The sequence below is a fragment of the Rhipicephalus sanguineus genome, chromosome 1 (assembly GCF_013339695.2).
Source record: "Rhipicephalus sanguineus isolate Rsan-2018 chromosome 1, BIME_Rsan_1.4, whole genome shotgun sequence".
Taxonomy (NCBI): domain Eukaryota; kingdom Metazoa; phylum Arthropoda; class Arachnida; order Ixodida; family Ixodidae; genus Rhipicephalus; species Rhipicephalus sanguineus.
In genome coordinates this window covers 321,197,302-321,213,453 of record NC_051176.1, presented here as the reverse complement: position 1 = coordinate 321,213,453, position 16,152 = coordinate 321,197,302, and the positions used below count along the sequence as shown (strand labels likewise).

Sequence of the window (16,152 nt, the reverse complement as noted above, 5' to 3'; positions counted from 1 at the left end):
CGGTCGACACATGTAAGAATGTAGCAGCATTCTTGGGAAGGTGGCAAGGGACCAACAATGTCAATATGGACTTCTCTGAACCGTGCGTCTGGAGGAAGAAATGTTGACAGTGGAGTGACAGTGTGGCGCTGTATCTTCGATCGTTGACACTGAGTACACGTACGCGACCAATCTCGAACGTCTTTGTTCATTCCCGGCCACAGGTATCGCGTTGTCACAAGTGCTTGCGTTGCACGGATTCCCGGGTGCGACAATGAGTGCAGAGAGTCAAAGACGCAACGGCGAAACGATTTTGGTACAAATGGGCGTGGTGTGCCAGTGGACATGTCACATGCGAGTAGTTCTGTGCAGGTTTGCAATGGCACATCTTGAAATACCAGATTGGATGAAGAATTTCTTAGCTCTCGGAGCTCATTGTCTTCCCTTTGTGCTAATGCCATTTTGTCAAAATCGACGGAAGTTGAAAGCAAAGTGACACTGCTTATGTGGGAACGCGAGAGTGCGTCAGCTGCGGCGTTCGCAGAGCCAGCGACATGGCGAATATCAGTACAGAATTCCGATAAAAATGCCAGTTGTCGAATTTCTCTCGGTGACAGTCCATCCGATCGAGTGGTGAAGGCGTGAGTCAGTGGCTTGTGGTCAGTGAGAATATAGAATGACCTGCCTTCCAGGAAGTGGCGGAAATATTTCACTGCCAAATAAATAGCGAGTAACTCACGTCCGTATGTGCTGTACCGGGTTTGTGCAGGGGACAGTGTTTTTGAAAAGAATGCGAGAGGCTTCCATTCGTCACCGATGCATTGCTGCAGTATAGCACCCACGCCGTTGCTAGAGGCGTCTACCATGAGGCGAGTTGGTGCGTCTGGCTGCGGGTGAGTTAGGAGAGCTGCCGTCGCGAGGTCAGATTTGATTATGTCGAAGGCGGCACGAGCGTCGTCCGTCCACTCTAGTGGTGCAGTGCCTGGTCCAGGGGTTGAGAGGAGATCATTTAATGGCTTCAGTGTGTGCGCACAAGCTGGTATGAAGCGTCGATGAAAGTTAACTAGGCCGAGGAATTGCCGAAGTTTTCGCTTGTTTTCAGGCAATGGAAAATTTTCAATAGCTTGAACTTTGTCATTCAGGGGTTTTATACCGTCACATGTGAGGCGATGTCCCAAAAAGTCAATCTCTGGTACTCCGAAGAGGCACTTATCCGGGTTGATGATGATTCCATATTCGTCCAGACGCGAAAGTAGTTGCCGCAAATGGGTAGCATGTTGTTCGGGCGAAACGCTGGCAACCAGGATGTCGTCGACGTATGCATAGCAGAAATCCAAGCCTCGGGTCACCTCGTCGATGAACCGCTGGAAAGTTTGCGATGCATTACGCAGTCCAAATGGCATTCTGGTGTATTCGAATAAGCCAAAGGGTGTTGTGACTGCTGTTTTTGGGATGTCTGCCTCTTCAACTGGGATCTGATGGTATGCTCTTATGAGGTCAATTTTAGAGAAAATAGTGGCGCCGTGCAGTGTTCCAACAAAGTCATGCAAATGAGGAATCGGATAGCGGTCCGGTTGCGTCACTTTGTTGAGGGAACGGTAGTCGCCACATGGACGCCAGTCACCTGGAGTAGATTTTGGGACTAAGTGGAGTGGTGATGACCAAGGGCTGGAGGATGGGCGCACAATACCCAGTTCGAGCATATGCTCAAATTCCCGTCGAGCAATGCTCAGCTTCTCAGGCGGCAAGCGGCGAGGACGGGTGTGCACTGGTGGTCCTGTTGTCATAATGTGATGCGTCACGCTGTGCTTGACCGGGCATGTTGTGTTCACAGAAGACGTGATGAAAGGAAAGTCCGTCAACAAGTCTGTGAAGTAGGGGTTGGAATTTGGTACCTCTGGTCGAAGCAGCGTTGATGTCATCATTTCCATGCATGCCGTGATGCCGTGAATGCTTAAGTGTGTTGTGGCATCTCGTAGACGGCAATTCTTCATGTCCACAAGAAGACCGAAGTGGCGAAGAAAGTCAGCTCCGACGATCGCATGCTTCACGTCGGCCACCAAGAATACCCAACGAAAGGTTCGGCGCAGCCCGAAGTCCATCGTTAGGGAGCGCTGGCCGAACGTTGCAATTCGCGTGGCGTTCACGGCTTGCAGATTGTATGTTGGTTGGCCTTGCCGATCTGCACGCGTCGCCGGAACCGCACTGACCTCAGCACCTGTGTCCACCAGGAAGCGGGTTTTTGAAACTTTGTCCACCACATAAAATAAACGGGATTCAGGTTGGCCGGATAGCTGAGACAAATTCTTTGGCGTAGTCAACGAGTTATCGGGTTTAGACGCGGGCTGCTTACCAAATGAAAATTGAACTTTTTTGGATTTCTTGATATTACTTGACTGTTGGAGTTGCTCGATACTGTCGGAAGGAGATGATAAGCGGCATGCCGTTGGGCCTGGCGCACCAGCCGCATTTAGTGCGTGGCCGGCACGTTTCCCTGGTGGGCACAAGGTGACACGCACTTGGTTGCATTATCCCCAAAGCGATGATGGTACCAGCAGATGCGTCCAGTATCAGAAGAGCGAGACGATGCGCGATTGCGTGAAGTGGAGCGGGATCGTCTTTCTACCTGGATTTTCAATGCCTCTAGAGACTGTGCAATCCGCTGGACCTCCTGCTTGAGCGACTGTAATTCCGCAGAACAATTTCCAGTCGACGTAACGGGAGAAACTTCACTCGCTTTTACGCCTTCAAAAGCGGAGATCGCCGGTGTCGCTACCTCCAACACCCTGTCAGCGAGAGCGGCGAGGTCATCGAGGGGCAAGTCGCCAGCCGCTGCAAGAACCATGCAAACATTTGCAGGGAGGCGTTGGAGAAACAGTTGGCGGAGGAGGGAGTCGTCCATCTTCGACGCCTTCTCTCCCAGGAGCTGGCGCATGCCACGAAGCAACTGCGATGGTTTGCGGTCCCCCAGGTCTTGGGCTGTTAGGAGCTGTTGCAGACGCTTCTGCTCGGAGAGGGTGGTGCGGCGGATGAGCTCGCGTTTCAACGCGTCGTATGGCTGCTCGGTCGGAGGGGCGAGGATGATATCGCGCACCTCGGCTGCTTCGGTTGGCGTTAGGGCCGCAATAACGTGATGGAATTTTGTTTCCTGAGACACAATTCTTCTTGTAGTAAACTGGGCCTCGACTTGAGCGAACCAAAGAGCAGGGTCTGCAGGCCAGAAACACGGAAGTTTGAGTGCAACTGCTGAGACGGCAGGATATTGCGGGGCTTCGTGGGTTCTCTCCGTCTGGGTAGCGTCGTTGGTCGCCATTGCGCTCACCGTTGATGTTTTTGCAAGGAACTGGTCAGATGTACAGGACTCTTGAGGGTTGAAACACTCGCTGTTCTAACTCCGGGTCACCAATTATGTAGAGGAATTGATTTCTTGGTTAAATTAAACTGAATTAACTGTTTATTACTAAGTATACATGACTGCGTTGTACGAGGCCCCACGAGCGCGTCTCGTCCCTCGGAAGCGTCTGCTGTTCTCCTGTGACCCCGGGTGGAACTCGAGACGATGTTTACATTCACCGCGCCCTCCGGCGGCACACCAGGGTTGCTCGTGGTTGCCAGACATTGGCAGTGAAACCGAAACCGAAACTGTTCCTACAATCCCATACTTCATTCCGCGATGTCCAGAAACAGATGTGACAGACATTTTAGCGGCACGCGCATGTAGTTATTACTGAATATTGCTTTCCTTGCGTGCCATGTGACGCTTGAAACGAGCTGTCAGCAGCGTTTCTGGAACAGACGACGTCCGTCGATGAATCGTCGCACTTTCTCGCTACCGATAGGCCTAGACGTCACGAGCTTCTGCGGAGAGCGCGTTTTGCTGTCGAGCCGACTTGCAGAATAGAAGCTACGTCGGCACCGTGCATGACATCGTGGCTTACTTGGGACGCACGCGCGAGCGCTCTTGTTTACTCAGCGGAATAATTCTTGGTCCATGGTTGCGACTTTGGCAACCCCATGATCAAGCTGCACATGTTCTGACGCGCCGGCGGTGCGATTGCCGGTGATAGACGCCCTCAAACGCGAGACTTTGGCGCAGTTTGGCGCAATTTTCGTCGATATTATCACGATGGCGCAGTCAATACAATTTGGCGCACTTTGGCGCAGTTGGCGCAGGAGTGGAATCACTGCAAAATTGGTACCGTGCGATGTGACTGTATGACGAACATAAATGACAGGTTCTAACATGCGAATTACGTTATGCATGTCATGTACGGTATGATTTACATGACACTGTTAAGCGGGGGACAGACGGTCCGATTTTCCATGCGATCCGACGGCCGACGCGGCGGTGGGGGAGAGGGAATGGTGGCTGTACGATGCTATGAAAGGTCACCATTCCGGTTTCCCCTCCGCCGTTTCGGACGTCGAATCGCATGAAAAATCGCACCGTCTGTCTCGCCCTTTATGGTGCGCTTCCGGCCGTTTAGATAACTGGATATATACCAAAATTGGTATGGCATGACAGGAGTGCGTGATGAACATAAATGACCGGTCATGCAGTGTATATATACCAGAATATACGTTTCACTATATACCACATTGTGCATGCACGCGTGAATGACAAACATGCGATATATGGTGAACTAGATGCCATGGCATGAATGATTTCATTTGGCTCAAAAATAAACAAAGCGATGTATGCAGCTCTTTGCTGGCTGCTTCGCATTACATCGATTCCCACAGTGCGTGGGATCTGCCGGATTTTTTTTTTCAATACTAGCTGCAAAAATACAAATATATACGCTTGGATGCATATTTCGGAACGCCAACCTATGCAGAGAGGGTTCGCTCATGAAAAGAGGCGACGCCAGACGAACTGGTGAAGTTGACAGCCGATCTGATTTACATAGGTGTTGTTCACATCACGGACATCCATCATATTGGAACACCAGCAGGCTATTCTCGTAAAAAAACAAAAATTTTACGTGAAAAGTGCACGAGAGCATCTGCGTCTCACGAAAACCAGGAAATGCTTCACCGCATTGCACGAGCAATGAAACAGTACCTCGGTTCAGATTTTCTTGTATATGTTAATGGAAATATTGTGTAGAACATTTATTATTTTTCATGCTATTCCTGGGTCATTTGTCTTCAAAATGTATATTCTGAATTTTCTTTGTTTTGAGTGTTTTTGGCAACAAAAAGTTACACTTTAAATTTTTTATACATTCCATAATATTTTTGTTGCTTTACAACTTATATTTTTTTTTGGAAAGACCATTTCATTATGCGTAATTCGGTATGCTGCAGTGCGTGCTGCAGTACTTTCCAAACTGGCAAACGCTTGCTTCCCGAGACATATGAAAAATAACCATTTTCTCGCGGTAACGAAAGAGTTAAGGAGACTCTGCTCACACTACAATTACATTCGTATGGGATTCTTTTTTTTTTTTTCGGGACGAGAGAGTGCTTCGTCCCGTCTGTCTAACCTTTTTTGCGCTTCATCTTACCAAGTACAGCAAATTTTCTAAACACACTAGTCTTCAGTTGCATAATACTGGCCATAATCTTTCAGCAGTCGTTAACGCATCTACTCTGCCTATGCAATGGAAAATAGGTAAGGTGTTTCCATTACACATGTCCGGTGACAGAAGCAACCCCGAAATTCCCTGTCCAATCTCGCTTACCAGCACCTGTTGCGCCTTTTATGCTGCCTTTATTTTTAGATTTCGGTCAAGTGCTTGACAAAGCATGCCACTAACTGCTTCTTTTCAGATTATACCTCTTAAACCTCGACAGTAATGAACAAAAATGGATTGAATATTTTCTTACTAGCCGCTATCAATTTGTTACTACTAATAACCATGACTCACTTTTGTGAGCTTCGCTCCAGGGTGCCTCAAGGGTTACGTCACTTACTTTATTCACCAGCTTCTCATGTTCACTTCTTTGCAGACGATAGTGCAATATATCGTGAAATAACTACTAACGCCGACTCTAATGTCCTTTAATCTGATCTGAACTATGCACTACGTGGTTGGTGCAATACCTGGCTTATTTAGTTTAATAGTAGGTTAGGTGCCTTAGTCTGCAAAGCTCTTGACTGAACCAAGTGTTGATCATGCAGGGGTGTGCTGCAAACAAAGCACAACAGGCTTATAAACAGGGTCCATTGAGAATTGTTTTGAATATACATTGCATATTTTGCTCAGAATTTCCTTGCAAGCATCACTTTTGAAAGAAATTGTAAACTGTGGTGGCACCCCTGCATCATAAAGTGCGTATTTGAAGTTTAGAAATGTGTAGAGTGATTAAAGGGTGCTTTGTAATTAATTTTAACCACTATAAATAAGTTTAAACGAAAACATGCAAAGAAATCGAAGGCAAATGTGGTCTGTAATTTTAGCGCACAAGCACTGAAATTACAGACCGTAAATTAGGTATAGCAATTTTTGCTATATCAAGCGAATGAGTTAATTCTTCCTGTTCTCTTGAGCTTCATTTCTGGTACAATGAGCTTCTATATTGTGTTCAATCCTGCCTCTCTGGTACAATGAGCTTCTATATTGTGTTCAATCTTGCCTCATCAGCTTCGTTGAATCCCTATGCTCAAATTTCTATCATACTAAATGAATGCTTTGGTCGCAAAGTTGTTCAGGCTGCAGAAGAAAGGTAGGTGTATAACCTCATTATAACTCCGCATATTCAAAAAGATTGCGCCATGGGGGCAAGCTACTTCAGTCACGAACATTGCGCAGATGTCGCCACATCATCTTGTTCTGAGCAAGGAGACATAGGCGCCTTGGCTTACGTTGTGCAGACCTTGATAATACGTAAAACTCTCCAACGTTTGCATTGTACTTACCCTCTTTCCTACACTCCCTCACTTGGCATGGCAGCTGTGTTCCTGTCAATTGTAGCAGACGCACAACCAGCCAATCTATAGCAGACATCTGACTAGGTTGCTGGAGACATTCAAGAGTAGTGAACGTATAAGCTGTTTTACTTGTATCACATATCATCCAATTCATCAAAAAGTGGTCACAGCATCTCACAGCCAAGTGAAATATAAAAGATGCAGTTTTCTTTAAATGCTCCACATTTCTCGAAAACTAATGCAATAAAAACACATTAAGCAATCAAACTGATATGTACATATGATACTGAAGCTGAAAGCAGAGCAACATCCATTCAGGTGAACAACTGAATTGGTGTGCCACAACAACATGCTAACTTGGGCAAATAAGGGTTAAATATCCACTGAGAATTCATCATGTGGCAAATCTAAACAAAAAGAGAGGTTCGCGAGGCTTACAGTGAATGGCAGAACAAGAAATGTTGCTGAAGTGAACATCCCTTGTCTGGTGTTGGCGACGTTCCTCCAGCCAGTTAGTGACATGGCAAAGGCACTAAGCTCGAGCAGTTAAAAGCTGCAAATGTTGAATAAAAGTGCAAAGATCACATCAGTCCTAAAGGAACTACCATTGTCCACAGATGGTGGTAATGGCGCTACAGAAAGGTCTTGCCTGGCAGACCTGGTGAGCAACTGCTCTGCCCGAGTGTCCCTTTCAACATATTCCATCATATATCACTTGATCCAGTCCCTGCCGTCATCAACTAAGCCGGCAAAGACACGAAAACCATTGCTGATCATGGCTACATAGAGTTTCATGTTACTCACAGCACCATTCCCGGTTACAGTTGTTCAGCAACTGCCACAGACAACTGCCACTTTGTGAGCAATCTCAACACAAAATCATCACCATCCTTTGTCACAGGTTCACAAAAGCTAATGCCTCTGTTATCATGGAGAGCATAGCACGGTAAATCATCACATACCATGATGGCCAAAACATGAAAGATGGCTAAAGATGCACATAATGCCAATACATGCTTTCTAAGGTATACAAGGTTTTGAAAGGGTTGCAAACAAACATGATGGCTCCGTTTCTGATCTACCACATTCGCTCATAGTTTTCTTATAAACATAATGCAACCTTTACCACATCATGTATAGCACATTAGTAGTATGTTACCAGTTCTGGACAAGAGCAAGTGCCTATGGTGCTCTAAATATTTCAGGGTGGCTCACCCCTGTTAATCCTCGCTCTGAGCAAAGTATAGTAGTATAGGCTTCTGGCAACGGAGTTTGCTTGCGGGTGCCACACCACCAGTCACCGCAGAATAGCAGCTCTAGCAAGGAGAGGAACGTTGCAGTTAGAAACTTTAAGGGGGGAAGAGGGTTTTTAAAAATCATCAAGATTCCCTTTACCAAATTTAATGAAAGTCTTGTTTAGTTTTCTTTGCTGATTCCAAATATGCAATTATTCTTCAAATATGTCCATTAGTTCCAAAGTTAATTAAAATTAATTAGCATTGTTTCCGGGAACAATGGAGCAAGAACTACTCATCAAAATCTTGCTTTAGGCACATAGCCGGATACTAGGAAACATAAGCTTCACAGGGGTAGGAATACTTTTTTGATGTGCAAACTATTAAGAATTAAGGACCTCTTTCTCAAGTACGATGAACCAACAAGCCCACATCGCCACCCTCGTTGAACAGAAAGCTTTGATATGCTGTATAATTCTTAATAGTTTGCGCATCAAAAAAGTATTCCAACCCTTTGAAGCTTATGTTTCCTAGTATCCGGCTATGTGCCTAAAACAAAATTTCGATGAGTAGTTCTTGCTCTATTGTTCCCGGAAACAATGCTAATTAACATTAATTAGCATTGGAACTAACTGACATATTTGAAGAATAATTGCATATTTGGAATCAGCAAAGAAAACTAAACAAGACTGTGCAGTTTCATTAAATTTGGTAAAGGGAATCTTGATGATTTTTAAAAACCTTCTTCCCCCCTTAAAACAGGTATGCAATATCAGAATGTGCGCAATAACAGAATGAATTATTACTTTTTTTATATAAATGTAAACCTAAGTTGCGCAGCTGAGCCTGCTTGGATTGCAGCTTTGGGGCAACTAACACGAGACATAAAAAATAATGCCACCAGAAAGGGCACAGGTATCGCACAAATGCTATGCTGACTGCCACATTAGCAATGAAGTACAAAAGTCTCTAACTGTGCTTATATTTTGGCAGTATGTCAGCAGAAGAGCGCAGGAAGATATGAATCTGTCATTGATGAAAGATATATTTGACCCACCACGGTAGCATAATGGTCAGTGCCACAGTCTAAGGCATGAACAGGCTTTGAGCAGTGAGGATGGATCGATTACAAATAGACTTGGCTTCCACTAATGCCGATATCGTGTCTCTCGAAATAATAGAGCAAATGGACTGGCAAAATTGTGTTCAAAATATTACTTTATAACCTGGATAATTATTTATTGTTTAATTATTATAATTATCCTTTAATTCGTCATATATAACATGAAGTAAAATATACTTCGAGTTGCTCAAGAGGACAGTCAATAGTACGAAGTTGGTTGCATTAACATTACACACTTAAATTGTTCAATGCTTAGCATGAATTAGTTGAAAACATCCTGTATATATCTTCAGTGTCTACCCAAGGGCTTTGAAGGGGTCTTGAACTACCCTTGGGCTTGGTGAAAAAACACACTCTACTAAGAGCAAACACTACTGTGAACATTTCAGCCAAATTTTGTAGCCATGTGCGACATGTAGAGTTTACAGGCAGAGTGTGAAGTTGCCACTTTATCAAATGTCCTCTCTTCACACAGAGGTCCCTTCCTCACTTTGGTGGGTGCGGGGGCACCAGCTGTATGCTGTCAAACAACAGATTGCTCCTACTGGCTAATTGCTCACAGAAATCAGGATTTGGATTAGATGCGCTTCTTGCATGGGGTGTCGCCATGTGCCGGTGTAGCAACACTAGCGTACACTGGAATCACAATAGGAGAGAGCGAGCACGTTTCATGACGCGTGCTGATGTAGCTGCTTTCCCTCCCTGTGTGCACTCGTCGGGATGAGAGAAAGTGCTCAAAGGGTGCGAGAAATCCCTGTAACTCCGCTTGTTCTTGACGGATTCGAGAACTTTTTCCAGCAATTGATTCGTGAGGCAATAAACTACAATACCACGGTCATTCGATGATTACTTGGAAAAGAAGTTCCAGGACCCCTTTAAAAACCTTCAGTAGTGAAAGGTACAACTAATAATTTCAGTAGGACTGCACTTAGGATGCAGAGCTAAGTTGGAGCTTATGTTAAACAATGTGTTTCAATAATGACTATCACCCACTTCAAAAAGCTAGGTGTTCGAAACCACAAAATTTTCAATGAGCAAAATTCAAAGTAGAGGTCATCCAAAATTTCTGATAACTGACAATAGCTATATAATAGCTGTTGTCGGAAGAAGTACCTTAAGCCCGCAGAATGCAGTTGTGGAAAAAAAAAAGGACCATCCTGAGACAAGAGTTTGGCCCATGTCCATCGTTTATTTTTTTGCGCTTGCGACGTGAAGTCTTCCATAGCATCATTTCACATGGTGCTTTATTGCCCCCATTACAGTAATTAAAAATGTGGGCAGTTAGTCTAAATTCAAATACTTGCTTTGTACATTTAATTGGTGCAACATTTACACCACAGCCACCTAACCAGACAAAATAAAAAGCTGCTTGAAGTTTTTGTAACTTTTTAAAATGTATGAAAGCGTCTTCTAGCAGGCTCATCTTTTCTTGTCATCATATATTGGCTCACTGAATTCCTCTATACATCATAGAGGTGCCTGTACATAGTGATTATGCCTCGGATTAGTGCACACTTCTGCATCTAGAATTTATGCATCTTTCACTCACTGTATCAAAGTGCTTACAAGGAATTTAAACCTGAGTACAACTTATGTTCAGCATGTGCCATAAGATGAAGAAATGCAACAATGGAATGAAAAAAGAGCACCACTCATCCTACATATGGCCACAGATGTCGCAGGTTAGAAAATAATGTGTTAACAGTACAAATGAACATGCCTTACATTGGTAAACTGGCATTTGTACAGTTCAAAAAGATGCTCATAAAGAGTTAAAAATGAACGTGCAATAAATGCTGAATTTACAAAATGGCCTGGATCCAAAGTGCCATGCATGATCTTAATCAGTTGCATATACTTCGATGCAGCAAAAATCCTAGTTCTCTCAAAACAAATCCATATTAAGCAAATTCATTAATTTTGCACCAGAACCACACTGCCCTGGAATACAAACTATTTTGCTCAACACTTTCGTCACCGCACCTATTCCCATCGATAGTATGTTATTGATGACTTCACATTTCTTCTCACAAAGCCATACAAAAAAAAAAAGGAATCTGATCAATCTGCAACTCTAAGGAACTGTCACGGTAGTACAAGTTCTATTAACAGTCAGGACAAAAGCATAACATAATAGCAATGAAAATATGTATTGAGCATACCAGGCATGAAATACATATCAAAAACTATTAGTGCAACTTCATCATGTCTATCGCTTCAACAAAAACGATGCTTTTTTTTGTCTGCGAAATTCACTGCTTGAGGTGCGTGAGGGCAGCTACAGAAGAGCACAAAGCAAAGCCGTGACTGCGATCAGTCCATGCCCAAAAGCGAGCACAGTGCGTAAACAAAAAGAACATCAATAGAAAATTAGAAAAAAAAAAATCACTGACCAGGCAAAATTCGAGGTAGAAAGGCATCCGAGTTTGAAGCTAGCGAAGTGACAAGTGTAGAAAGCAGATAAGGAAGCGAGTTGTAAGCTCTTTTCGAATGAAAGCACTACATGTTGCACATAACTGCACCTACCGAATTCTGTCAGTTCGTCTCCTCTCCCCCTTTTCAAGCATAGCGCGTTATAACTCACAGATTTTGATGCCTGCATTGCACGTTAAAAACCCTGCACTGGCAAGCATACAGAAATGTGGCCTTTGAAGGGTCAAATGTGCATTTGGATGCACTGGTTTCCAATAATTGATGCTCTCTCTATCGTGGACTTGTCAGTGATCAGCCGTTTCTGATATGGCAATGTGATCTTTTATCGAGGTGAGTTGTCATTTGACGCTGCCACATTTCACTGTTGCCTGGATATGAACGCATGACTGTCGTTGTTGCCTGTAGCAAGTGAAGTGTTGCGGTGCTAAGCACATGGGTGAAGGTCCAATTTCCAGCATGGAGAAACAAAACACTTAGGAGAGAGCATTGTGCAATGCGAAAGAAAGAAAGAAATGAAGAAAGAAAGAAAAGTAGTATGTCAAACATGCCCACACCAAGCTTCGCTTGCCTCCATTTTCCCGATAGGGCAAGGGCTCCCGACATTTTTTTTTCATCTTTAAGATTTTTTGCACTCGGTGAAAAGGGGTGGGCGATGACCCTGTGGCTTGGACAATCAATTTTTTGCCCGAAGAGGGGGCGAGCAATGACTCTGGATGTTACGGTATTTTTTAATAAAGATCATCGTCATACGTGACAGAGGGTCAGACAGACGGAGAGTTTACTTATTGGGTCAGCATAGGAATGTTCGCACATTTAAAAACCTGTGCTCGTTTTCGTTTGAATGAGAGCGTTCCATTAACTGGCAAGTGCTGACACATCAATGAATAGAATGATTTGGGGCAGTGCATTTGCCTCAAAGTGCAGGAACCATAGAGTTTCATACTATAAAAACTAGAGGGAAATCTGGCACTAGTGTCTAAGTGGGGCTCCTTGAGCAGTGCTTCAACCACCATGGGAATAATGGTGGCAACAGAAAACTGTGAGTTGGAGTTAACCTTTTACAATCAGTTCCAAAGAGGCTTTAAAAATTGCTTCGCTAGTTCACGGTATTTCTGGCTCTCAACCATTCTGCGCTCTGCTGCTTCCTGGCCGCCTGTCAAACATGATTAGCTCGGAGCCTCGGACGAAGGAGACTTTAAACTTGGCATCTTAATGATTCACCGGTACATTAAGAGCAGAGCTAGCAGCTCAAGTGACCAAAAGGATATATATGTCGAAAAAAAACAAAACAAAAAAAACGACGTGAACTTAGCGACCTCTCCCAAACTGCGAGGGAAGCGGTGTTGTGGAAAGGTGAAAGGTGGAGAGGAAATGGGAAAGTAACTGTAACGCTATTTGCCGTTTTAGTTACTGTGTAAAAAAGTAACAGTGTTACAGTTACAAGTTCCTCTAACTTAAAAGTAACTAGTTACAGTTACAAGTTACTGAGAAAAGTAACTATTCTAAAAAGACAGGGCGTGCAAACACGGACACAAGAAAGAAGTCAGGACACCACAAACGCCGACTTCTTTCTTGTGTCCGTGTTTGCACGCCCTGTCTTTTTAGAATGAATACTTACCAACTAGCTCAGCTCTCTGTTATTCTAAAAAAAAAGTAACTAGTTACCGGTAACGCGTTACCGGTAACTAGTTACTGCCCAAGACTGGCTAAAAGTACACGAAAAAGTTAGGGGTTCCGTGGCACTTTGGAAAAGACGTCAGGGTTCCCCCAAGGCCAGAAGGTTTGAGATCCTTGCTCTAACCCATTGCTGAAGCCACTTTGTGGAACATCAGCTACAGCCATAGTGGACCACCATGTCGAAAAAACAAAAAAAAAAAAAAAAACATGCGCAGTGTTCACTATGTAATGACACAACCCCACAACACTAGAGTAGAGAGAATAAGGCTAACTGAATGACAGTGCCTCCCGGTATGAGCTGCGTAAACAGTGGTGTTGCCTAAGTAAAAATGATCACCTAAATTTATGGAATAATTGTACTAAACTATGGTATTGGTGCAGCAAGGGTGGTTTGGCGCAGCACTTCCACCCCTTCGGCTCTCCAGTGGAAAGGTACATACTGGGCAAACCAGTCATTGTCTTAACGATCGTCTAAGAGAAGATTGCAGCTACGTCAAAGACGGAACTAATGGGCATCTTGCCAAGCACGTCAAAAAGGGCACTGGCACTCCAAAACTTGGTAGCTGCACCGATATAGCCAAGAATCCTGATACATAGATGAAGTCAATATGGATGAACTTAAATAATGCGTCAGTGTAGCCTCCGCAATACTGATTTTTGGACATCAACTGAGTGCAGTGCACAGGCCAAGTGACGTGTGTTTGATCGTCTGTAAGTGATAACTGGATTTTTGAACGAGTTCAAAGTTCTGCTCTGTGTCTCTTGCCCTCACCTTTTGTTCTTGTCTTTGAAGCGCATGCCCACATTCAATGTGCCAAATCAACTAGGACCTCTGACGCGAGCTGTGCTTAGTAATGATTTGGCACCTGACTGCACATTCTTTTCTATGCGTTATATACTGACCAAGCCGCTGCATTCTGCTGTGGCCACTGCGAAAGAGCTGTTATCAACAGGTTTGAGTGCCATCATAATAATCCACAAGAGTAAGCTGGTGTGGAAATGCATCACAGGTTTTCTGTGTGTTTTCTGGTTTACCAAGTGGTCTGTCAAGGTGCAATTTAGCTAAAATAAGCATTGTATTTAGCTTCCCTTTATGGATCAACATACAACCTTGTGCTCAGCTGCATAGCAGACAAGATCTTTTTAACCTTTTGTTGAATGGTGACCATGCTTTCCTTCAGGATGAGTGACACGTGAGTGAAAACAAAGCATCCAAACAAACATAGTGCTGGCATAAAGTAGACTTTTGATCATTCAAACTTTTGGTTAATTAAAAGAAATTAAAAAATTTTCATTGGACCGCTATGTTTTCAATGCATTATAAAGCTGTTTAATTCAAACTCCTCCATTGCACAATTCACACTTCTTGCTTCTCCATGCCTGAAAATATCTGCGGCCTTTGTCACTTATAGCTAAACATTTGCATTATGTCACTAACAGTTGCAAATAAAGCGAATCGCCTGCCTACAAAGGGGACAAGCTAGCCAAACCACACACACCAACAATCACCTGCTCATTAAGAAAAATTACACCATCTCCCGCTAAAGGGGACCATGAGGCGTTGCGAAGCAGGAGAACTTGCACGATCGCATTCCGTTGGCGTTCGTTGGGCATGCTATCGACCTCGGGCATGCTACCAACCTCGCGTCATGGAATGCGAAGAGGAACACTACGTGCGCCGTGTCTTCCCTCTAGCCTGGCCGTTAATTCTCACAGGGCGAGCGGGGAACGCGGTCGACAGGTGCGCGAGAGGGGGGGGAGCGTAGGAGAGGAGAGAGAGGGCGAGGGACGCGCATGCGCTGGCGCTCATCGCGGCGCTGCGCAGGAGAGAATTTCGGCACGTTGAGCCCGCATTTCAGAGGAGTCAACCGAAGCAAGCACTGGACTAAATGCGCGCAGCGCTCTACCACTTGGAGGAGAGGAGACTAGAGGAGGAGAGTAGCGCATGCGCCGCGAGAGCAGAAGCGAGAACGCAGGAGAAGCGCAAGCAGGTGCTGGTAGAGAAGTAGAGAGAGTAACGCGCAGCTGTTGGAGAGAAGGAAGGGGGAGAGTTGCGCATGCGTAGTGTGAGTGCGGACTACCAGGCCAACGCCACGGGACATACCCCCGAGCAAGAGATGCTTTGCATCTAAAAAAACAAGAACAGAAAATGTGATGGTCTGGTCTTGGTCTATTGTGGGGCAGCCCTTGGTGGCTACTTTGCATCAAATTGGCTACTTTACGACCCCAGCTGGTGATGAAAACTTAAGGCTGGCTCCATGACTACTTTCTGGCTACTTTGAACATTTATAGTAGTGCGTTTAGTAGCCATTTTTCTCATTATTTGTACATAAAATACATTCCTTCCAAGCTTTTCTGTCATGTCAGCCAATGCGCGCGAATGACCCCCCCCCGCCAACAGGCAAAGATGGAGTGATAAGTTGCATGCATGTTGCATGCATGGTCTACTGTGAGCCAAACACTCCTCGAGTCACTGTCGCCATAGTAGGTGCCATACGAAAAAGCATACAAAGATTGGGAAGGAGCTACCAGCTGTCGGGGAACATAGCATATTTTGTCCCTTAAGAACATACCTGTGCAAGCACCATACTATAATGGGTACCAGTATGATCACTGACGTCTAAAAACTTTACTGGCAATCATGCAGAGCTGTCTCTTGATGTTGTGGCCCTGAGAAACAACAAACATTACAACACAAATTGGTATGTTGCCCAAAGTCATATTTCTAAAAACTTGTGATAATTCTACCAAAATCCTGGGAACTCTTCGAGTTCGAATTATTGAGAGCCTACTATCTACTCACCAGCTTGGACACCATCAGGAATGTG

At 44.6% G+C, this 16,152-nt stretch overlaps 1 protein-coding gene across 1 annotated transcript; it reads right to left on the bottom strand.

Annotated features, from left to right (window-relative positions):
- Positions 1-2,449: 2,449 nt before the first annotated feature.
- LOC119383747 (uncharacterized) lies at positions 2,450-3,292 on the bottom strand. The gene has a single exon (XM_037652048.1). The coding sequence runs from the start codon at positions 3,290-3,292 to the stop codon at positions 2,450-2,452; it is 843 nt and encodes a 280-aa protein (XP_037507976.1).
- Positions 3,293-16,152: the final 12,860 nt, after the last annotated feature.